General features: G+C 42.0%; 1 protein-coding gene across 6 annotated transcripts in view; it reads left to right on the plus strand.

Moving 5' to 3' along the window:
• The window catches only part of LOC122557942 (potassium voltage-gated channel subfamily KQT member 1), a 682,968-nt gene that overhangs the window by 498,855 nt on the left and 158,434 nt on the right, over window positions 1-25,679 (plus strand). For all 6 annotated transcript variants that reach the window (XM_043706183.1, XM_043706180.1, XM_043706184.1 and 3 more), the window contains 2 exons: window positions 2,162-2,208; window positions 5,297-5,358. In XM_043706183.1, the coding sequence (XP_043562118.1) occupies window positions 2,162-2,208; window positions 5,297-5,358 (109 nt within the window). The remainder of the gene's footprint in view (window positions 1-2,161; window positions 2,209-5,296; window positions 5,359-25,679) is intronic.

Below are 25,679 nucleotides of genomic sequence, written 5' to 3' on the forward strand. Positions count from 1 at the left end.
TGTCTAAATCACCTTGCAGCCTCCTTACACCCTCATCACAGCTCACATCGAGTTTTTGTCAACAGAAAACTAGGAAATGTTGCATTTGGTTCCCTCATCCAAGTCATTTATATTTATTATAAATAACTGTGGCCCAAGCACTACCAAGCACTAATCCTTGTGGTAACCATACTCGTCACTACCTATTGGTCAGGAAACAATCCATTTATTCCTACTGTCTGTTTCCAGTCTATAAACCAATTTTCAATCCATGCCGTTACATTATCCCCTATCCCATGTGCTTTAACATTACCCACTAACCTCGTATTGAGGGACCTTAGCAAAACCTTTCTGAAAATCCAAATACATCAAACCCACTGGTTCTCCCTTATCTATTCTACTAGTTACATCCTCAAAAAACTCCAGTAGGTTTATTCACCCAGGGTTTCCCTTTCATAAATCCAAGATGGCTTGGGCCAATCACATTAATGCTTTCTAAATGTTCTGTTCTCACATCTCTTGTATATTTTTCTGCCTGTGAGCTTCTTACCTTTCTGAATTTTATTTCTATCTTTGTTTCTCCTTCCTCCATCTCCCTTGCTCAGGTTCCTATCCCCCTACCATTCCAGTTTAAGGCCTTCTGACAGCATAACCCCTCACCCCTTCCCAGGGATTGCCCGCTTGGTGTCTGAGTCTGGACAACTTTTTGTTGGGTCGCATAAAGTCCTGTCTGATTGGCTGGCAGCTCCCTGAAGTGGGACTTCCACCATAGGTAGAAAGGAGTACTTGCAGTCATGTCATGGTGCTTAGTGTCAAGTACCTGTGGAGGCAAGTTAGCCCCTCTGACTTTTCATCTGGAAGGGTGGGTATGCATGTGAGGTGACTGCAGAGCTCCTGTTAAATCTAGGCCCACACACTTAAAAGCTTTTGGCTATCATAGTTTGATAATTTATTAAGCAATAGAAGAATACGGATCATTGAAATGAAGACAGTTTTAGTATAGAAGGGCAAAATTTATCAGCATTGGCTTGGAAGGCCGAAGGGCCTGTTCCTGTGCTGTATTGTTCTTTGTTCTGACTGAACACTACCCCAAAATAATTAGCAAATGGTTCTGCATGGTTTCCTAAAAGCCATTTGCATTTATTTCAATTCATTTAACTCATGAGAGGTCGAATAGAGTTTGAAATACTTTGCTTTGTGGTAAATGCATTTTAGTTCCATTAATCAAATTGTGCACAAGTTGCCACTCTGGAGTATGTCAATAATACTGAGGCATTTTTAAAAATGTATGTCTTCAAACACTGCCGATTGCACTGGATAGTGGCAGATCATCTGTCCTGTGAAGTCACAGGATGTTTCTTTTTGTGGTCTATGGTCTGGATCCTGGGATCACAGCCTAAACAGAAAGGGGTCTTCCATTTAAAGAGTGATAAGAGGAAAGTGTTCTTTCAGAAGGGTGATCTTGGAAATTCTCCTCCCTAAAGGTCCATTCAATATATTCAAGGTTTAGTTGGAAAAATGTATTTGGTATATGAGGAAGAATGGAGCAGCAAAATGGAGTTAAGGCTATAATTACATTAGCGTTAGCTTGATGGGTGAATGCCTTGTCCTGCTTCAATTTCTTATATTTTTAAGTGGCTTGCAAATTGTTTAAAAGGGAAAAAAAAAAGTCTGAGAGGCAAAAACACCTTATAACTAGCATAAATTTGGAGTTGCATCCGAATCATTACCAAATGGGGCGGTATGGTGGCTCAGTGACTAGCATTGCTGCCTCACAGCACCAGGGACCCAGGTTCGATTCCAGCCTTGGGCGACTGCCTGTTTGGAGTTTGCATATTCTCCCTGTGTCTGCGTGGGTGTGCTCTGGTTTTCTCCCACAGTCCAAAGATGTGCAGGTCAGGTGAATTGGCCATGCTAAATTGCCCCACAGAATTAGGTGCAATAGTCAGAGGGAAATGGGTCTGGGTGGGTTTCTCTTCGGAGGGTCGGTGTGGACGCGTTGGGCCGAAGGGCCTGTTTCCACACCATAGGTAATCTAATCCAAATGGAAAATCCTATCCGAATGTATCTGTTTCTTATTAATATTGTATCTCTTAACTTAAAATCATGTAAAATAATACGTATGCAACTCTTATTTGTTTGCTGAATTAATTGTTAATTCTATTTTTATCTTATTTCCTAGACTAGACCAGTCCTTAGGAAAACCAACCATGTTCCTCTCTGTCTCAGGTAACTTTACTAACCAGTTAATATAATCTGACAAATGGGTTCAAACTGATCTCCAGTGTGGAAAGGTTTTATGCCTCACCCTCATTCAATGTCTCAGGGTTACGTAAGTGACCAGATAAGGCATACAGGGCAGAGAGCTCTCACATTGCATTACAGTCTGCTGGTTTAGCTGATCACAGCCGAGACACAACATACTGACTGCAATAATTTACATTTACAGAAGGTTGTTAACATCCTTCTTGTCTGCTCTGCCCGAAGGCAGGTCCTTGACTTTTTGTCTACTGATGATTCATCTGGGGTTAGTTTTCTTGGCAACTTCTGTGTTCGTGGTAGTTTGCCAATCGCCTTCTACTCACAGGGGCAGGGCAAGGAGGCAGGCTCCAGGCCTACCTCAACTGGAATGAAAATCAAACCCATGCTCTTGGCGCTAATATGAACCACATGTTAATCATCGAGCCAACTGAGCTAACGACTCCCCAACCCCCTTCACATAACACAATGTCCTAGAGTGCCTCACAGTGATGAAAGAAAATAACAATGCACCAAACAATGGTGGAAGTAGTATTAGAAGCAGAAGGTGAAAGTCCTAGTCATAAAGTCATAGAGATTTACAGCACAGAAACAGACTCTTCGGTCCAACTTGTCCATGTTGACCAGATATCCCAACCTAATCTAGTCCCATTTGCCAGCACTTGGTCAATTTCCCTCTAAACCCTTCCTATTCATATACCTATCCAGATGCCTTTTAAATGCTGTAATTGTACCAGCCTCCACCACTTCCTCTGGCAGCTCATTCCATACACGCACAACACTCTGCATGAAAAAGTTGCCCCTTAGGTCCCTTTCAAATCTTTCCCTTCTCACCCTTAACTTTTGGCCTCTAGTTCTGGACTCCCCCTCCCTGGGGAAAATACCTTGTCTATTTAAATATCCATGCCCCTCATGATTTTAAATAGAAGGTAGGTTTTAAGGAGGCTTTTGAGAAATGGAAGTGGGATAGTGTAGTGATTGGATTGAAGTTGGCTAGGTGGATCTTGTTGAGTATGAGATCCCTGATTGGGATTATTGATTTGGACCAATGAGGGAGCCCAGGCTGACAGATTAAAAGCTGGAGTCTCCGAGTGTCTCCTCGCTTTCGGGACTGGCTATGAGCTGGCTGGTCAGAGTCCACGCATAGTGCACATGTAAATAAAAGGTGACTTGGTGATAGGATACCAGCCTCTGTGCAATTATTTAGATAGCTAGGAATGGAGGGGCTTGAAGAGGCACTACCACAGAGTAGGGTCAAGGCAGCTGAAGATGCAGGGAGTGAACAGCCCATGGTGGGAAGGAAGCATGACGTAGTGCAGAATGGAGGACAGACAACAAAGTTTTAGTTGGGTTGCAATAACCGAAGACACTATAGAATCCCTACAGTGTGGAAACAGGCCCTTCAGCCCAACAAGTCCACACTGACCCTCTGAAGAGTATCCCACCCAGACTCATTCTCCTATATTTACCCCTGACTAATGCACCTAACCTACACATCCCTGAACACAGTGAGCAATTTAGCATGGCCAATTCACCTAACCTGCACATCTTTGGATTGTGGGAGGAAAGCAGAGCAACCAGAGGAAACCCACACCGACAAGGGGAAAATGTGCAAACTCCACACAGATGGTCACCTGAGGCTGGAATCGAACCCAGGTCCCTGGCGCTAAGAGGCGGCAGTGCTAACCCCTGAGCCACCATGCCGCCCCAGATAGGGTGGTTTCTCAATCATTGAGGAAGAATTGTGCTGCTGTCTCTTGAGACTGCTAGATGTAAAGAAAGTACTAAATGCCTCCCGTGGTCCAGAATGGGCTGGAAACTGAGGTGGGGATTATTTTCTTCCTTTGCTGTAGAGTGCTTTTAGTGGGGTCTCCAGTAGAGAGAAGAGAAAGCAATTGGCAGGGGCTTTTTGTTTAAGCTTGAAATCTTGGGTCCGGCGAGAATTCAGAACAGGACGGGGTGAGCTAGCAGGTGTGGAGTGTAGGTGATGATCCAGGGAACACTGTTGGGACATGCTTGGAGACTGGAAGTTGCTATGACCAGGCTTGGCTGTCGTCCTATACAAGACCAAATTGTATCAGCATTCAGTTCTGTATGATAATTGTTGTTTGGGTGGTGTATCAGAAGTGGAATCAGATGTCAGCCAATAGACCACGCTGTCAGGAAGGGAAGAGAGGTGAAAATAGCTGTGATTGAAAGGAGAGGAATGGAAAGGAGCCTCCAGTCCACAGTTTAAATTTGGGGTAGAATCTAGTAGAGGTTGACTAAGCAAAAAATATGACTTTGGGCTGTACAGTGCCTGCCCAAGATCCTTGAACTTGTTGTACTGATGGAGACAGAACGCAGGACCTACTGGCACTGACCTAACAGTTTCATTTAGACAAGCTACAGAAAAGCTGCATTGAAAATGGTCCACGATTACAGTTCAAAGTGTGTGTTATGAGGATGCAGAAATGTAGAAAAACTGTTTTAGCGTCAGGTCTGTGCTGCACTTGGCCCTTCAGTCCAATTTTGACATTGCATGCAAAATATGGAGAATACATTATCCCCCAGCACTGACTCCTTTCTCCACTGAATATGACAGAAAAAAATTCTCAGATAGGATATTCACTCAAGCCACTTAAGTATGTTTTTATTCCTGATATGCCTTGTTTTGCTCAAAATTAGACAGTATTTGGTTGACCTTATCTGACCTTATCAAGAACAAAATGCAGATTTAATTCATTTCTCGAGGGTAAATAGACAGTTTTACATCTTACCCAGTTCTTTCTTTATTAAAAGGTTAAAAACATGCATCAATTATAAAACCAAAGATGTAGCAACCCATTGCAGCCTGAAAGCTAATCTCATTTGCAATAAGGGCCATTTGGTCTGGAAGAAAGATCATTTCAAATGTGAATTTGGTACTTTAATGAGCTTTGCGGTGCTTTTGATACCGCTTATTTTTGTCAGTCCTAAAAATATTTAAACAAGTGTATCATAGCCATTTTCTGTAAAATCATTTTAAATATACAGCCACAAATAATGAGTTAATCCTCCTTCTCATGGTGTATTTCAGAAAAAAGCCAGGACAGGGGAAAGAACACAATCGGGGCAAGACTTAATAGAGTAGAGGAGAAGGTAAGACTGCTTTACAGTTCACACTGCACGAGGTTGTAAACACAGATCTGGCTGCTTGAGTTTGTGAAATCTTGATGCCGAACAGGAATTGCAGTTTTACGGGCATTCTGATGAATTTGACAAGGGTGCGCACATCCAGTTTGCTTCAATGTTTATACGGGGTATGGGAGTTTACAAAAGGACTATTGTGACAGTGCAGCATCCACATTCAACTCTCCTGTGGGCCTAATTGCAGCCTGGTGAAATAGGAAAGGAGAGAAACAAAGCAAGCCATTGCTGTATCCCTTGCCCTTCCAAGCGAGTGAATCATTATTGCATGCCCCACTCTCTCAGCCACAGTTGCTTGCATCACCCGAACGAGGAACTTGATCGTCTCACATTGATTCCAAAAAGATGCCTTGAAAGTCCTTCCGTGTATAGGCTTCAGCAATCTGAAACAATGAAATTTGAAATGTGTGGTGATTGTTATAATGGCTGTGCCGGTGTAATGAGTTTACCAGGGGAACGTGAATTGTTTGCACCACATTATGGCATGTTGGACGTGAGTATGGGCAGTGTTTGCTGGGACTCCAGGCTGTCTTCTCCTGCTCCTGTAGACTTTGGCAGCTTTGTGCAATATGGCTCTTTTATATGTCAATCATCTAATGTTCGCTGACTCACAACCGAGCAATGCTTACAAGAGGGCAGGAAGTATAGAATAATGAGTGACGGATATGTCAAATTTATTGCAAGGTTATAATCCTAGCTTGGGATGCAGCTGATCAGGAAGTGTAGCACCTGTCCACATACTGAGCCAGAAATACGAGACAAGGATTTGATTTAGCTGTTGACCTATGTTTGCACGTTTCGCTTCAGCAACCAAGATAGAGGATAACAAAAATAAATAGATTTGTGCTCTGGACTATTAGTCCTATATTCGAGAGTGTGGTGCTGGAAAAGCACAGCAGGTCAGGCAACATCCGAGGAACAGGAGAATCGACGTTTTGGGTATAAGCCCTTCATAAGCTCTTTTCTGGTGCAGTGTTTACACCGGAAATGTCGACTCCCCTGCTCCTCGGATGCTGCCTGACTGGCTGTGTGTTTCCAGAACCACACTCTCAACTCTGATCTCCAGCATCTGCAGTCCTCACTTTCTCCTATTAGCCCTATTGTTAACGTGGAGGAATCTTTCAGAATCACAGGTCATTATCAAAGTCTCAAGAAGAGCAGACAGCACAGCAGGTTGTTAAATGAAATAGTCCTCTCGATTCCATCCATTGGAAATTAGTGGAAAGAAAATTGTTTGCAGAAAATTGAAGAAAATTGACAGGTAGCACTGACCTGATTGTGCGATTGCAGCACCCATTGTATTCAAGATGCTGCTTGGGCGCTTTGTAAAGTTTTGGCTCGATCATCAGGGCTTACTCATAAAGAATGAGAACTGGGATGGTTAGCAGCCCGACATTGTGCGGTCAGAGTGGGTTAACAGTTCGAGGAGAGTTGTTTACAATCTTAAGAACAATCAATACAGAGCATCAGTTATTCAATGCAGATCTTGACCTGTGTAACAAGACTACATGTTTTCATTCCTTTTTGTTTAAAATTGTGGAGATGTTTCATGAAATGCAAAATAAAGAGTTGCATGTTACATCATTTTGCTTTGCAGTTTGAAAATCTTTAGACTTCGATACATTTCCGTCAGTGTCCTTTGAGTACATGCTACCACTTTATTGTTATCAGATGTGACTTCAAAGACTAGAAATTTTCAGTACAGACTTGGGGACTTCCAGCTCTTCAGAATCTCAGTTCTAAAAAGAAATCACAATTATTGTTCTCCCTGCCATTTCTCAGAATGTCAAAGCTTTGTGGTTCCAAACTGTGTTTGTGGGTGAATTCCAAAGTCAGTGGAAATTCCCCCAAGTATGCTGCCCCTGTATTCATTAACCAGTTTCCCCTCATTTGGACTGCACTGAGTCTCACTGAATATGCACCTAACAACCATCATCGGAGTCTAAATTGCAGTTTGTTGTGCTTTCATATTTTCATCCTTTGCTGTCCCTATTGACATTTGTGTGTGCATGTCTGAGTGCGGGCTGTGTTAAGTATCCCCCGAACAAGTTTGCCTACTTTTCCAAACAAACACTTAATGCAAGAAAACATTGAAATCTGGAAATAAGGCAGAACCTTCCATCATGCAGTCTACATTCCTTGTCAGGTATGGAAGGTGCTTCCACTTGGTTGTGAGACTTCACTCGTGTATTGTCATCCTCGGTTTATTACGTATCCATGCGCTAGTAGTTGTGGTGAGGGTAGGCAGGAGGTCCTGGTGCCTACGGTTAACTCTTGGAGTCAGTGGGTCCAGTGCCATATTTAAATGGTGCCCAGACAGCAGCTCACTCACAGCGAACCAAAAGCATCACATTTGCCTGTGTTTGCCACTATCTTCCCTCACCCAACCTCGCCCCTCTCCCACCACCACCATATCCAAAGGTATGACAGACATGACAGGCGATGGCCTCTCATAAAGCGTTGCCCAACAGCAGACAGAAGTGCAGGGTTCACTTCTCCCAGCATCTAGGGAACAGGAGAATCGACGTGTGATCCAATGGCAAGGAGAGATCTGCTTTGCACTTTCTTTGCAGCTCTCCCACTTGCACCACCCAAAATCTCTGCCTCATGGCAACTCCAGATGCCATTCATTATCATCTTCACTGTGGCTCCTGATTTTGCAGGGATCTCAATGTTACGGGGTCTGGGTCATGAAGCAACATTGTTGTCTTGTTTGCGTCACCATAGAGAGATGAACACACCTGAGAATGGTGCTCATGCAGTTAACTCATTGTCACATGGTCCTTGGAGAACCTCTAAGCCTCCTATTGTTGTGGAATTCCCAGTGAGGCCATCCATGCACTCTGTCTGAGTCTGCAACTCCCACACATTGTACCTGTCTTGCCACTATTACACTATTATAGCCACTCCCTAACACTCTCAGTATAGTCCTTTCGACCCAACCATTGACACTACTGACCCTGCTGGTTAAGAACAATAATAGAGCACCATAGAAACATAGAAAGTAGATGCGGAACTAGGTCTTACAGCTGTTTGAGCGTACTATGGCATTCATTACTATCATCCAACCTGTTCTGCTTTTCTTCTGTGTCCTTTGATCCCTTTTGCCCCGAGTGCAATGTTGTGGCCTCAACTGCTTTCTGTGGTTAATGAATTCCACTGGCTCAGTGTTCGCTGAGTGTCTCTGAAACCTTTCCTGTCTGTAGATGCACCATTCAAATTCAGATACAACCTTTTAACCCTATTCTGGTTATCCTTTCTGCCCTTGGTCAGCCTCTATCCCCTGCACCCTTTACAATCCATCCTCCATGCCCACTAGATTGTCTGTCATTACATCACATCGATGACACTGCAGAAAGAGCACAATGCAGTGACCACTCACTCCAAAGTCCTGGACAATGACTACCAGGCATGGTTCTGAAGGCCCAGTACTGCTTATTTGCATAACAGGAACTTTATTCTGGTAAGCTGGCCTTCTCATGAGGATATATGACACATAAATACATGCGTTTACCCTGCCTCAACCCATCTTTAATGTTTGGAGAATTTAATTACAAAAAAAAAGTTATCCTAACATCAGGATTCTGAATTTTGCCCATTCAAGCAGTTAAGTTCCCTCATTTGTCTTGCTTCCTGCTCCCAGGATCCACCCTTTAAAATCTTAAACACAGGGGGCACATTGTGATTTATGCCCTTGAGTAAGTAATCCAGTTAGTCCCACTCCTTTACTGTATCCCCATCAGCCCTCCAACTTCCCTTTAAATCAATTCATTCTTGGAGATCTCCTCCATTTCAGGCGGTGCCTTCCACACCATAGCACCCAGTTACATGAAAATAAAATTGGACTCACTTCCCACACATTTGCAATTATTTGAAAAGTAACGATACCAATGAAAGTCAAATGGAAGCTCCCTTACCCTTGCAATACAGTCAGTTCTTCTATTACGCAATGGCTGCATTGTTGTGCAACCCAGTGTTATATAAAAATCATGCTTTAGAAATGGTGTTTAAAGTGTTGCGATGCAATCGCATTACAGCCAATACACGTTTTAAAAGTTTGCACTTTAGTAACAGTGTCCACCAATCTGTCAATCGCATTATAGCGAATTTGCATTAACAAAACGCATGTTATAGCAGAAGTATTGGTGTCATTTAGTGCCACCCATAAAGATCACACAAGAAGCACGTAATGAAGAAAGTCCCACCAAGGTCACAGGCTTCAGTGTGTGGAAGAGACTTATCACATGCAATGCGTAGATGAGAAAGGGGACTTAGTTGCATGGGGCTCCACCAGGAACGTAATAATATTCTGTACAATCTCATGCAGTTGTTTACTGTTGGATTCTTGAAAGCACCATAAGTTTTAAGGATGTCATGTATATGAAGACATTATTGGAGAGGTGTCACCTATATGAGAGCACTATTTCACATAACCCCTTTCAGTGTTTCTGAATAAAGCATGTAATTTTCCTTTTGAAACAGTTACCTGTAGAAAAGTATAATTGGATAGACAACAGAGATCTTGTCCATCTGGTTTTATCAGGAAATATCCTTTATTGACAAGGTGCTTTGAAGTATTTATTCTGTACTATTAGAGTTGCGATATGTAGAGTGTAGGAAATGCACAAATTTGGCTTTCTGTCTTTGAGCACAACTATGCTTTTTTATTGTTCTGACGTGTTTATTGTCCTTCTATCTCTATATCTTTTTTCCTTTCTCCACATGCCACCTCTCTCACTGACTATTCATGTCCCCTCTCTCTTTTTCTCTGGCCTCCTGACATGTCATAGGAGGGATCTCTTTTCTCCGATAGATATCAGCAGGTGCACTGCTCTTTCTGCCCGAGGTTTGACATCAGCCCAGCAGCTCTAGGAATATTGCAGATTTTGTTTTCAATTTGAAATGAAAAATAAAGCAAAGCACAAAGTGATGGAGAAGTCTGGGGAAGTTGTTCTTGTGAGAATCTCTGTGCAGATTCTAGTCCTCCATTACTGTGCATTGTTGATTTAGATGCTCAATCATCGTTGTAAATCTTCTGATTATGACTGTGCAAGTAAACACACAATTGTTGTCTTTATTCTTTACTACATGCAACTACTTCCTCGTACAGTGAGATATTAGAAGAAAAACTTCAATTTTTTTTCCACTTCTTCCTGTACATTCTGCATGAGAAACCTATTCAGAAATTTGGTCAGTTGTAAGTCACTTGTCTGGAGAGTTTCCTTGTTCGGTTAATAGGCTCCCCTTTGTTTTTTCCTGTGAAACTGTTATTGTCTAGCCCTTAACTTACCAAATACTAATACATTCTTACTGCATAAAGCTGTGTTGATCTCTATCTCCATTGTGTAATAGTAGACTGATATTTTAAGAACAGATGATGCAATGGTTGCTCATGGTCAGAATTGTGCAGTGTAACATGACGAGATGATCAGTATGTTATGAATGACATGTTGCAAATCCATAGGACATTTTTTTTGAGGAGCAGCCTCACGTAGTCTCTTATCATTGATGCTCACGTGAGCAGCACCCTTGTGTGATTGACACCATCAGAAGGAAGTTGTGAAATTTGAAAGGATTCAGAAAAGATTTACAAGGCTGTTGCCAGGATTGGAAGGTTTGAGCTATCGGGAGAGGCTGAATAGGCTGGGGCTGTTTTCCCTGGAGCATCAGGGGCTGAAGGGTGACCCTCAGGTTTATAAATTCATGAGGGGCTTGGATAGGATAAATAGACAAGGTCTTTTCCCTGGAGATAGGGGAGTCCAGAACTAGAGGGCCTGGGTTTAGGGTGATAGGGGAAAGATTTAAAAGGGACCCTAAGGGGCAACTTTTTCATGCAGAGGATGGTGCATGTATGGAATGAGCTGCCAGAGGAAGTGGTGGAGGCTGGTACAATTACAACATTTAAAAGACATCTGGATGGAAAAAATGAATAGGAAGGGTTTAGACGGATTTGGGTCAAGTGCTGACAAATGGGACTAGATTAGATTAGGATATCTGGCCAGCATGGACAAGTTAGACTGAAGGGTCTGTTTCCATGCTGTACATCTCTATGTCTTTATGATTCCATGTAGAATGGGCAGTCTATCCTCCAGCAGTGTGCTGAAGTGAACAATTTGTCCATCACATCACATAACAATTTGAAAATCTTTATTTAAAAACTTCCATCTCAGAGTACTTTTGTAGCTAGTAAAGAAAATTGAAGACACATACAAATGTTGGAGTACAAATGCTCCACATGCATTCACAGTACTGTCCTGAAGATTTAATCCATCATACCTGAAGACTGCAAAGCAATCTGAAATGATTGGTAATCCTAGTTGAGCAGCACATCATTACCACTGTTCAAAGATATGGATTAATTCGTAAGCAATACCACAACGTAGCGCTGGATGAATGCCTATCTTCGAACAGCATTATGATATGTGTATGGTCATTGATTTTACATGGGAAGTGGTGTCTGTGTAGGAGGTCACACACCTATCAGCCAAGAAAACCTGTAATAGAGTGTAAAAACCTCTTTGAAAGCCTGTACAGCAAACATTTTGTTAACCGACATTTATGAGATCAGGAGTGTGCCAATCGATCAACTATTCCAGTTGGTCAAGAGGTCCACATAATCAATGTCAAAACACACAGTAAGTAATACAAACATAATGCAGGGGGTATATGCATCACTGTTATACTTTACTTACAATCTAAATCATGTAAATTATAATTTAACACCAGACAGTCTTCTCACTTACACACTCAGCTGACTACTTGGACTTTGTGGACTTCACAATAATACCATAAACGTCCGGTATTTGAGGTATATAATTTTTGCTAGTTTGTCAACAGTGCCAGTCCATAAGGTGCCGGTTAAAACAAAGTTTGCTGCAGTTAATTTTTCAGCTTAAGTCCAAGCTCAGTTCAAAGTGAATACTGTGGCCCACTGCATTCCAGATTGAGCAAAGGCCACTGTTTCCCTTTTCCTCCAGCACACTCTGCCTGGGTCAAATGGAGGCTCAATTTTGCATTGCTCTGAGTTTGAGTCTTCCTCTTAAAACAAATCAATGAACTGAATTTTTCAACAGACTGAGTTTTTAACATGTAGTAGCACACACTTGGAGTCGTTAATGAGATGATGGCCTTTCTATACTAACAATCCACATTTAACATGGACATTTAGCATGCCGAGACTGCCTGCCTGCCTCCCTAACCTGGCAATCTGGATCAGGATTCATTTTTGTCATGGTCGCACCTGCCAGTGCTCCTCTGCTGGCAGAAGTGGTTTCCTTCTCTGCAGGAATCCTCATGGCAGTAGGAACAAACATGGCAATCTAGAAAGCCAGCCAATGTTGACCAAAGGCCTTGAGAAACAGATCAACCTCAAAAAACTGATACCTCAAGAATGGACTGGATTATAAACCTACGATTGGAGAATGAGATGGAATATGTTAAGGACCAGAACAAACCTCGTCAAAACATATCAAGGAAATAACCTAGACCCAGCTTTTATCTAAGTTAAAGACAAAGTGTACTTTGTTCTAAATGTGATTTGATTGGTCCACCACTAAGCTTTAAGAATAAAGTACACTTTATTCTTACAACACAGTTAAAATACAAACAAAAAAAATGAATTGGCATAACTTTATCTCTTTGAAAATACTTAACAAAATAATATATTATTTAAAAACTAATCCTCAACTGTACCAATATAGCAACATCCCATAAACACACCCTTGGAAAAGGCAAAACAAATTTCTCTCATGTGCTATCTCCACCAGTACAGGAGAAAGTAACGCTGAAAGAAACAACCTCGCAGCAGAGACAGAGAGAGAACCCATCACCTTGGTCAGTAGCAGTAGAAACTTTCTCACTAACTGAAAGCAAAACTAAAACCCTGGGTCTGTGAGAGCCTGACCCCGCCCATTCATGCTTCCTCTGTCTAATTTAAAAAAACTCACTCAGGGAGCTCAAAGCAGTTTGCCCACTGCTTCTGCAGCAGACATTGCCGCACCACTGTGGAACCACCTTTCTCCAATAGAAATAGCACAGATTAAATCTCTTTTAAAGTCCAGTACTGTCACAAATAGCACGGTTTGGCTTTGGCAAAGTGTAGTGCCTTAGCGAAGTAAGATGATTTGTTAAAAGTCCAAACAGGTCTTAGATGTTAAAGCTAAAATCAATCAGCAACTATTAACAGCTATTTAAGGCGTATTAACTGTGAAGTTGAATCTTATATATATAGAACCATTATTTAAATGTAAGAATTTCTAACATATCCTGAATTGGTATTTTGATTTTTGCATTTCTTCCCGCAAAATTTCATGATTATACTTCTGTTTATCCAGCACAAATGAAGGAATGCCGCACATAACTAACTACAGCTTAAGTTACAAGGCTGTGTAATCGGTTTATAAACAGGACTTGTATTGTCAGTTTTTTTTTCCTGGGATCTTGGCTGGTGAGGTGCTGATTCAGCTAGTTTACATCTCAATGTCAGCCAACAAGGTAGTTTTCTACAAAGCCACATATGTCTCTGTAGCTCAGTACGTGAAATAACATCATTCTATCTCACTCATTTTTAAATAGCAACAAACACAGCTCCCAGTAACAGAATATCTGTTATCTCACCAATCACAAAAGCAAAAGATGCCTCCAGTTAAACTGAACTAAAGGATCATGGGTATTCTCCAGATATTTATTAATTTGTGAAAACAACATAATGAAGATTTATAAAACAACACCTTTACCAAATTGGTGCACAGCCTTGACTTTTTGTAGAGTGCATTTCACTATAGTACATCCATGAAAAAGGTTCAATCCAAGGGGCAATTTTCACTGGGCTGGATGTAAAACTGACCTTACACCCCATCCAATATTACTCCTCATTGACTTCAATCCAAAGTAAATTCATTTTCTTTGCAAAACAACAGATTGAGCCATGCCCACCCACTACCCATCTATCAAGTTGAGTTAAAAATATCCCCATTGCTTATTTTTAAAAATCTTTCAAATTTTCAATGTTCAATGTATACTTGCAATGTTCTGCATGTATTCCACCTTTGTTCAGTTCATTTCGAGACCATCCCCACCCCCTAACCACTGAGGCTTTACCTTCTGTTAAACAGATATCTCTTTCCTATAATTACCTTTATTTAACCTTTTCCTAAACAGCCCTCTTCCTCAGGTGCCTTTGATTCCTTGTTTGCTATTCTTTACAGTTGTACATTGTAAGGTGCTGACTGGCAATCATGCCTCTAACCTCACTTCGGAGATTTGCAAATAGAATCAAGGCTTGACTCTTCATTGCATAATTGAGGTGCTGTCTTTCAGATGTGATGTGAAACTACCCTTTCAAGTGCATATGGTGCCGCTTAAAGAAGGACAATGACGTTCTCCCAGTATCCTGACCAACTTTCATTCTTTAACCAACACTGCAGTTTGTAGGCAGTGGTGCCAGCCATGAAACCTGCCTCTAAAGCAATAAAAAAAATCTGTGCATGAGAAGGGATCTAACTTGTTAGCTGGACTTGTGTTGAGTGAGCTGGAATGGGAGTCCTGCTTTTCTTCACCCACAGCTGGGGTCAATTGCCTCTAGCACTAGGCCACCACAGTTAACTGAGTTCACATCACTGACTTCTTACTCTGGATTTTGAAGTCTTAATTATTAGGCAACCACCTGATGAAGGAGCAGTGTTCCAAAAGTTGGTGCTTCCAAATAAACCTGTTGGAGTATAACCTGATGTTGTGTGATTTTTAACTTTGCACACCCCAGTCCAACACTGGCACCTCCAAATCATGGTGATTAGGTTAATAAAAATGAGGATTTGCTCTGTAAGTGACCTCAAACATGTCCTTCCTCTTTGTCAATGGGATACTCAGTCTCTCATTGTCATGCCACATGCTGCTTCCTTATGCTCTGTATCTCAAAGCTGTGGATAAATAGTGGAAACAGAAATGCTTTGTCAGATTCTACATATTAATTTGTTGATTTGCCAGACATTGAAGTAAATACTACTTTTACACTGCAATGTTTGTGCCAATAAGTGACACCCACTCCAGAAGCCAAATGAAAATAAAACCCTGTTAATCTGCCTCCATGAAGTGACTCACTGCAGGTCTGAATGAGTGTTTTCAGACTTGGGAAAGGGACCTTTGCAGTTATTGAAGTACTCCCTGGAAAGTGCTTAGACAAAAACAGTGCCAGCCAAACTTTATACTTAGTAGTGGAAGAATCTGTAAGTAACATTCAGCGGAAACAAGCAGATTCTAAGTTAACTAATGGAGAAAAGAACAGAAACTAAATGCAAACTGAATAGAAATTTAATCATCTTGGACTCTCAGTTTGAAAAGCTGAAGAAGAGTTACACCCGAAATGTTGACTTGTCCACCTCCTGACGCTGCCTGGTTTGCTGTGTTCTTCAGCCCCATGCTTGTCTACTTTGTTTTCCAGCATCCACAGCTTTTTTGGCACCATTCACAACCGTCAAGCAAGAGTAATATTCAGCAATACCAAGCTTCTAAAGGAGAGCTCTGCTCATGGGGGCATAGCTTCATGACCATGGATCATAACCCCAAATAGAACATAGAACACAGAAAAGTACAGCACAGAACAGGCCCTTTGGCCCACGATGTTGTGCCAAGGATTAATCCGAATGCAAAATAAAATAACTTAACCTATGCATCCCTCAATTCACTGCTGTCCATGTGCATGTCCTTCAGTCGCTTAAATATCCCTCATGACTCTGCTTCCACCACCACCACTGGCAATGCATTCCATGCATTCACAACTCTCTGTGGAAAGAACCTTCCTCTGACGTCCCCTCTACCTTTCTCCTAATATCTTAAAACTATGACCCCTCGTGCCAGTCAATCCTGCCCTAGGGAAATGTCTCTGGCTATTGACTCTATCCATGCCTCTCATTATCTTGTATACCGTAATCAGGTCACCTCTCTTCCTCCTTCTCTTTAGAGAGAAAAGTCCAAGCTTAGTCAACCTCTCTTCATAAGGCAAGCCCTCCAGTCCAGGCAGCATCCAGGTAAACTTTCTTTGCACCTTCTCCAAAGCCTCTGTATCTTTCCTATAGTAGGGCAATCAGAACTGAACACAATATTCCAAGTGTGTCTCACCAGCGACTTATGGAGCTGTAGCAAAACCTCACGGCTCTTAAACTCGATCCCCCTGTTAATGAAAGCCAAAGCACCATATACTTTCTTAACAACCCTATCCACTTGGGTGGCAACTTTGAGGGATCGATGTACTTGCACACCCAGATCCCTCTGTTCCTCCACACTGCCAAGAATCCTGTCTTTAATCCTATATTCAGCATTCGAGTTTGACCTTCCAAAATGCATCACTTCGCAGTCTGAACAACAAAATGATTCTCTCTCATCCTGGAATGCTGGAATTCGGTCACAATCAAAAACAATCTGAACAAGTGAATCTCAACCAATTTGTGACACAAAGAACCTTGAAAGTTAAAACTGAAAGAAGTGCGGATGCTGTACATCAGAAATAAAAACAGGAATTGCCAGAAAAGCTCAGCAGGTCTGGCAGCACCTGTGGAAAGAAATCAGAGTTAAGCTTTCGGGTTGAGTGTCCCTTCCATCTTGAAAGTAACTGTTCAACTGTGACATTAACATTGTTGGTAACCCCCATAGCAACACCTGCAGAGTTCCACTATTTAACGTTCACAAACAATCTTGATACTGATCTGTCGATCTCTTTTTAAAAAGTTCACCTTTTTAGACTTGCACACAGATTAGAAATAAAAAGTATGTATATTGTGTGACTGATCCTTCCCCTATTTAGTCATGAATGAACTCGCTTTCTATTAACTCAAAAAAGCCTGGTTAAATTGGCTCCTTTAACAGCAGGAGAAAGTGAGGACTGCAGATGCTGGAGATCAGAGCTGAAAATGTGTTGCTGGAAAAGCGCAGCAGGTCAGGCAGCATCCAAGGAGCCCTTCCTGAAGAAGGGCTCATGCCCGAAACGGCGATTCTCCTGCTCCTTGGATGCTGCCTGACCTGCTGCGCTTTTCCAGCAACACATTTTCAGCTCCTTTCAACAGCATAAATTCATTTGAGTCTGGGAGGAAGGCATCCGCATGGGATAGCAGACATTCTTAATTTAAGATTGGTATGAGCAACCGAGGGATAGGAAAATAAAACCAGGGAGCTAGTTCCTCCTGCCTCCACCCAAGGGCTTAACAATTTTGGGTAAACTTAACAAACTGGGAAACCTCCTCTGGGATCTGGGTGAAACAATGCTGACTGGAGCTGTCATTTGTGGTTCTCAGTGAGCTGCAACTAGTGAGCTTCATACTTTGGCTGTTAGATTGCCATTGTTCAATTTGGTATCACGTGGTCTCCATAGATAAAGTGCTCAGATAAATGTAATTCAAGATAATGAAATGGAAAATGTGTCAAAGCTTTTCAGTGTTCTGCTTCAGCCACAGGATGATGCTCTGTAATGTAGACACTATTCTGATCGTATGTTATGATAAGGGGGCCTGCTCCCATTCTCTCTGTCTTTAGGAGTCTGACAGCTGATTAACACAGAGCCCCAACCATTCCTTTGACTTTTCTTTCCTCCTATTCTGAACGCACAGCCTGGAATTTTCTCGAGCCTTTCAGTGCACGTCCACTGTCAATCACACATGGCCCCAAGCTCTCTAGGCCTGGTTCTTTGGTTGCAGATATTATTAAGGTGGAAGCTTAGCTCAAATCAAATCAAGTTCTGTAAAGGAAGAGTCAGACATGACTGGCCCCAGAATGGAGACTATATGTGGCAACACGCTGAGAGAGAGAGAGGTTTCCTGGTTGGTGGATGCGTGGGCTCAGCACAGAACTGAATGACTTCTAAACCTTCATTCCTTACCTGTTGCTCAATGGGATTGGACATAATACACCTGATCCTGGTAGGCCTCAAATTTTAAGCATCTGCCTTAGTAATCTCAAGATCACTGTCCCAGCAGCAACTTTTCTGTCTCCTTTTCATGGCTGCCTCCTGAAGTAGTTTCTGTCATGTAAGGACCTGTCAGAAAGTATGGCTTTTAGAGAATAGGGTCAGGCTGGAACATTCGGATCAGACTGAGCTTCAAGACTGAGGAGCACTGCTGCCCCGACTCTTGTTCTCTTGCCGTCATTTGGTTCAGCATCCCTGTGGTGCTTCCTGTACTTGCACCCCACCACCACCGATCCTTCGCCCCACCCCGTCAACTTTGAATCTTTGGTTGACAACAATTATTCATCAGGGAGATGTGTTTCACTGTCATTGTATCTTTCCAAGTTCACATCCACTCCCCCCCCCCCCCCTCAGAGGGCAGAAGAGTCCTTATGTTAACATGTCATCAGATGTCTGACAGAGCAGGTTCGTTCAGCTAATACCAGGTATGAAGGGACTGCCTCACGAGGAGATATTGATTAGACTGGGCCATACTCATTGGAATATACAAGAATGAGAGTCAACCTTATTAAAAACAGACTTGTAGGGACTTGACAGTGTAGATGCAATGAGTCTCGGACCCAAGAGTTTAATCTCAGAATAGGGAGTCATAAATTTTAGACAGGGATGAGGAGGAATTTCTTCTCTGAAGGTAACAAGTCTGTGGAATTATTTACCTTAGGGCTGTGAGGCCAGGTCATTACATATATTCAAGCCTGAGATACACATATTTTTAATTAGTAAGGGAATCGATGTTGATGAGGAAAAGGCAGAGAAGTGGAGTTGATGGTTATTATATCAGCCATGATTTGAGTGAATGGCAGTGGATTTAATGGGCTGAGTAACTTACTTCTACTGCTATATCTTATGGTCTTATAAAATCCAGTCAGAGTTTGTGCTTGCGTCACTGGGATGTGCCTTACACCCCAGTCTTCTGACACCAAGGCAAAATTGCAACCACTGAACCTTTGCAGATAATTTTGCCAACCAAGCTCATGCTTCAGCTGTAGCAAATAAAGATCTGCATATTCTTCTTGTGGTGAAAAAGTATTTGTGTAAGCATTTACTGTATGGTGTTATCTGTTCAAATCATGCATGATTATTCCAATAATTGTCTCCTTTGAATTTTCAAAGCATCATTGTGATAAGTTTACATATTTAAAACAAAATCAATCACTTAAGTATTGGAATACAGAGTAAAATCTCAAAAACTTGTAGATGACACCAAACTTGGAGACATGGTGAACAACGAGAGTAAGAGAGACCCCCTGAAGTGCATTGTAATTATTTCCTTCCATCAAAGGGTCCGCTAGCATTCTGGTAACTTGTTGTATTAATTAATCGAAGAGTTGATCTTTTGTTTGATCACCCCCATCCAATTTCTTCTTCTTTGAATCTGTGGCTGACTTCGTCATGTCTCAGTGAAGTGCCCGGAGACATTTCTCCTATATTAAATGCACCAGCAGAATGTAAGTTGATGCTTTGTGACAGTTCTTGAAGAGAATCTGCAGTAGATTTGAACGTTGTAAGGTGAAGTGGCAAGTAAGGAAGCTGTAATAAAAGCATAAATTGAGAGGTTGCAATGCTGTGTGAGAACGAGGTAAACATTAGATGAAGTGACAGGAGTTCACATCTCCTGCTATTCAACACTTGCATTAACACTAGCATCAATGCTGCATTGAGGCAGTCTGAAATTTATCCAGTAAGCGACTCAGCAGTTTGGATCACAAAAGCCCCAAGTTCTGCTGAAACTGTTGGTTTTATTTGGGGTGTTTGCAGGGAATATCCGGTTAGCTTCAACAGTTCTGATTATGGAAAAAGGCTTTTGCCCAGATTACTATTTGGTAATCTTTGTTAGAAGTGGAAGTAAATGCTGAGTGACTGAGGATAGGGTGAAGCTTGTGATCCTTTGTTGAATTACCAGCAGCAATCCAGTCAATGGCGACATCAAAAGGTACTGCTTCTAGAAAGAAAGACCTTGTGTTTACATCGAGAATTTCAGATTTCTGAGAGTCCTTTACAGCCAATAAACTGAACTGAATGTTGTACTCTGAATAAAATGGCACCCAAATTCAGAGTCATACAGATGTACAGCACAGAAACAGACCCTTTGTTCCAACTCGTCCATGTTGACCAGGTATCCTAACCTAATCTAGTCCCATTTGCCAGCACTTAGCTCACATCCCTCGAAACTCTTCCTATTCATACACCCATCCAGATGCTCTTTAAATGTTGTATTTGTACCAGCCTCCACCACTTCCTCTGGCAGCTCATTCCATACACGCACCACCCTCTGTGTGAAAACGTTACCCCTTAGGTCCCTTTTAAATCTGTCCCCTCTCACCTTAACTCTATGCCCTCTTGTTTTGAACTCTCCTACCCCAGGGAAAAGACTCTGACTATTCACCCTATCCATGCCCCTCATGATTTTACAAGCTTCTGTGAGTTCACCCTTCAGCCTTCAATGCTCCAGGAAAATGGCGCCAGTCTATTCAGCCTCTCCCTATAGCTTAAACCCTCCAATCCTGTACATAGTAAGATCCCATGTACAACTACGTGTTAATGACCATTTCATCTACATTAATAATATTGGTTGAGAGTTAAATATTGGTTTTGACGCTGGGGTGAACACTCCTGATCTTCTTTGAATAGTGCCGTGAGATCTTTCATATCTATCTGATAGAGCAGATGGGGACCTCACTTTAATAGCTCAGCTGAAATGGCATGAACTCCCATTTATCCTTTACAATAAACGCAAAGAGAGTAAGCTTCTAATCTTTGATGTTTTCATCTGATCAAGGTCCCTCCATCTTGGTTTGAGCTAAATTTTAAGATAGACTACTAAGTAACTGAAAACTGATTGCCTCTCCTAATCTGTGCACCCTGGATTAAATACAAGGTTGGAAAATGAGAAAAGAAATCAGGAAAAATGAAAACCACATGAAAATGACTGTGTGCGCACTAGATGTTGCAATCAAATGCTGATTTTGGGTTGCCTTGCTGTCCTGTCGCATACAGTTTTAAATTAGTGTGTGAGAAGTGGAAAGTAGTTGTCCGTTTTATCTGGACCCAGAAGAGTTAATATTTCTGAGCAATTCTTCAATGAACTGCTGCATTGTTAAATAATTAATTGGTCATGTTGTTGTGTTGCATCTGTGCTTAATGGTCTCTCGCTGCAGTTAACACATTAGGCTAAGTCCACAAGCACAATTTAATCACTCCAAAAGTAACTTAAGAAAAACATTTAAACCAAAAACATGTGTAACATATCTGCTCATCTTCTAAGGAAAGCACCCATGTCTCATACTTAGATTGAGCTAAAGGCAGTATATCTGATCAGAAAGACTCGCATGGTTTACACCTCACCCTGCCCATGGCTTCTTTGACATTGTTCATGCTTTTCAAAAGGCCGTAAGACATGGGAGCAGAATTCAGCTATTCGGCCCAGCAACTGTGCTCTACCTTTCAATGAGATCATGACTGATCTGAAAAAATCTCAACTCCACCTTCCTGCCTAATCCCTATAACCCTTGATTCCCTTACAAAATCTGTCGAACTAGCCTTACATTTACGTACAGACCCAACCTCAACAGCCCCCTGTGGTAAAGAATTCCACAGAAACACCGTACTTCGAGATGAGAATCTAACTGGATGACTGCTTACTCCTCTCCCACATGGGAATACCACCTCTCCACTACCTACCCTGTCAAGCCTCCTCAGCTCCTAAGAATTTTGTATGTTTCAATCAGGTTATCTCTCATTCTGTACTCCAGTGAGAACAAGCCCAGCCTAACCAGGCTCTTCTCATCAGAAAATTCCTCCATACCCGGGGTCAACGGAGTGAACCTTCTCTGGACTGCCTCCAATGTCTATATATCTTAGATATGGGGACCAAAACTGTTCACAGTATTCCAGGTTGTATCTAACCAGTCACTTGGTATAATTTTAGCAAGGCTTCACTATTTCATACTCCATTCCCCTTGGGCTAAAGGCTAACCTTCCATTTGCCTTCCCTGTTACCTGTTGAACTTGTTTTCCTGGTTTTCCTGCATTTTTCACATTGCAGTCCATCTGACAAGTGTGTTCCCAATCCATATATCCCCCCGCAGACGTGTTGTGTCGTCCTCACCAATTGCTTCCCTCCTTCTTTTTTGGTTTCCTCTACAAGCTTGGTGACCCTACCTTCTTTTCCCTCATCCAAGTCATTCGTAAACATTTTAAATAATTATGGCACCAGCTCTGATCGCTGTGGTTCTCCACTAATTACAGGTTGCCATCCTCAAAATGCCCCACTTGTCTTGCTCTTTCTATCTGCTTCCAAGGATATTGACTTCCGTTGGGCTGTAATTCCATGGGTGGTAATCAGACTCTCGATTCAATGGAACCTCAGATTGCATCAGGCAGAGAGTTCACAAAGGGAAGCTGCAACAACATTTTCCTGAATTGAACAAGAGCTTTATTTCCCAAACTCAGAGACCCTCATGCCAGTTTTAGGTTAAGGTTTAGAGTGAATCTAGCATCTAATGTGCTAAATGATTTGCCTCCAAACAGACTCAGAAAATTTACCCTGTGCCTGAACAGTGAGGTCCTCGGTCCTCTTGATTTTGGGCCGAGGTCAATTCGCACCGAGCTGTTGACAAAGCAACATTAGAAATTAGGCTGTTCGTGTAGGTAAATAAGGAATGGATGAGCAATATAGTTTTGGTTGAGGGTTGAGCAGAGGGGGAGCAAGGGTACCAGTCGGTAGATGAAGGGAAGGTCCACTTTTCCATAAGGACATGATGAGCACACCCACTCAGGTAACTCTAAAGTTTTACCACCTGCCAGTGCAACATCATACCCTGGGAGCCCAACCCAAGACAAGTGAATCCCTGAGGCAATGAAAAATCAGCCACAGATCCTGCAAGTCAGAATCCTACTTGGGATAAATCACATGAGTTTGTAACTCATTCCTGGGGCAAGACACATCTATTTTGGCCGATATGGTGGGTACCACATTTCTGGTCAGAAATGTACGCACCATTCCCACTTCCCATGTTTGAAATGTAATAATCTAGTTAGCATTTTGAAACATACACTGTACTGTCGAACTTATAGTCAACAGTCTTTACAGTCAGGCTCTGGAACTGCCTAGCATTTTCTTTTGACAACTTCAACTCACTAATCCACTAATAATGTTAATAAAACCAATACGGCGTGCAATTTCATTGGTTTAATTTTACAACCCTTACAAATAATTTCAATTAAAACAGCATGTTGAGTTGTTACTTCTCTCCTTCACCACCCTCCCCCATGCTCCCACCAGCACATTGTTGTTGTGAATTTGCAGTTATTTTAAACAAAGGTGGTGGTCCTTTGTTTAACCGGCAAGGCCACTGGCAGGAGCATGTATCACTCGGTCACTTATTCTCCACACTGGTCATTTAATATTGTCAGACACAACGTTTAAACTGGGTGTTTATTTGCAGCTGGATGTGGTTCCCACTTGCAACATGGCATTTCACTGTGCTGAGGCTGACTCTGGACCGGGTAGTTCATTGCAATGGTCTAAGGCTACGACTGATTCCATGTCAGCTCTGATGAACAGTCATCTAGACCCGAAACATTAGCTTTCTCTCTCCAAGGGTGCTGCCTGACCCGCTGTGATCTCCAGTATTATTTGTTTTCATTCCAGGTTCCAGCATCGGCATTGATGCTAGGCCTCCTTATCCTCTCTGCCCATCCCTGATGGTTCCCTCATGTCTCCAATGCTAACTTATGCTCCCATGTTCATCACAGGGGCTTTTTGTTTCCCCAAATGCCAACCTATGCACCCCACCTACCACCATTGCCCTCCCTCCTCCATATAAACTCACTTACTATCTGTCATGGGCTAACTGCGGGAGCCGTGCTGACACAAAGTGAAGTCATGCTTCTTGATGATAACACTACTTAAAAAATACACACATTGATTTTTGTTTTAGAAAGTTCATTGAAAATCCTCAACTGATCTCTTGTACAAACAAACATTTGTACCCTTATGGTTTTTGACAGCTTTGCCAGATCCAGAGGGTCTGTAATGTTTGAAATGTGATTTAGCTGTTTTGATTTACATGGTTAGAACAAGCATTGCTTGGGATTTTTTTTGTGGGGATCTGCTAATAGCACTGGGACTAGCTCTGGACTAGGGGTTTCTTTGTACAGAGGTAGGGCTCTCTAGATTAATATGGTTTTCTTTTCTTGTTTCAAACTGGATAGACTGAGCATTATCTTATGTTGAATTGTTACTGGTACTGACTGTGTCTCATTAACATGGCGTTAAGAACAGATGTTCCTTCAGAACTGTGATCCCACAGAATAACTCAATCATTCTTTTGATGTGGCTTACAGGGTGGAATGGTGAGCATTTGCACCATTAATTACTGCGACTAATGATATGTTTAACCATCCCTTAATATTTGCAAGCATGTCTGCCGAGCAGAGAGTTGGACATCCTCTTATCAGCTGCTGTCACTGCCTCTATTTCTTTCATGTAATTAATATGAGTAGCTTGACTCTGGGTTTATGAAATAATCAAACTGTGTAAAAGAGGATCTAGAAATCATCATTCATTTCCCAGGACTACTTAATTATTGTCATCTTAATGAAAGAAGAGTTGATCATTTTACTTCTGTTGGAGGCAGGGGGGGTTCATGGAGAAAGAACAAGTAAACCATGCTACCATGATATTTTTTGAGTGCAATTTTTCTCAACACATGCTGAGTTTGTAAATTAATACAGCCGCAAGCTTCATAAACCACTTTGTCATGGTCAGGGACCTTTAATGTGCAAGAAAACCAATGTTCAGACTTGTGCATCTGCACCCTTTTCCACACACAAAGGGCCTCTTCAATTCCCTGAGCTGAGAGCAATGTAAGTGACTGGGACAAACCTGGCTGCACCCTTCCAACAGTCTCGCAGTCGCACTCAGCACAGTGTGGCTGTGACAAGGTCTATGTTATATGAGCAGAAATGGTTGTTACCGTTTCCAAGTGCAAAACATAAAAATGCAATTTTATCAGGTTATACAGTGATTAAGCATTAAAGAAATTGAATAACTCCCCCCACAGATCTTAGCTCAGTGAACCCTTGGAAATGCTTTGAATGGAATCATTAATCTCACGGGGTGGAAGCTTAAGCTTCAGACAGAGTAGATGTGTGGAAATTCCTAATTGTGTATTATTCTGATTGAGTGGATTCTCACAGAAAGTCAGGGGCAGCAGATTACACTTTCTCCATCTGACATATTTAAAATGGTTTCAATTTTCCTCGTGGTGCTCTCCAGTTCTCTGTCTCTGTCTCTGTCTCTCTCTCTCTCCCTCAC

This window comes from Chiloscyllium plagiosum, chromosome 16 (assembly GCF_004010195.1).
Source record: "Chiloscyllium plagiosum isolate BGI_BamShark_2017 chromosome 16, ASM401019v2, whole genome shotgun sequence".
NCBI lineage: Eukaryota > Metazoa > Chordata > Chondrichthyes > Orectolobiformes > Hemiscylliidae > Chiloscyllium > Chiloscyllium plagiosum.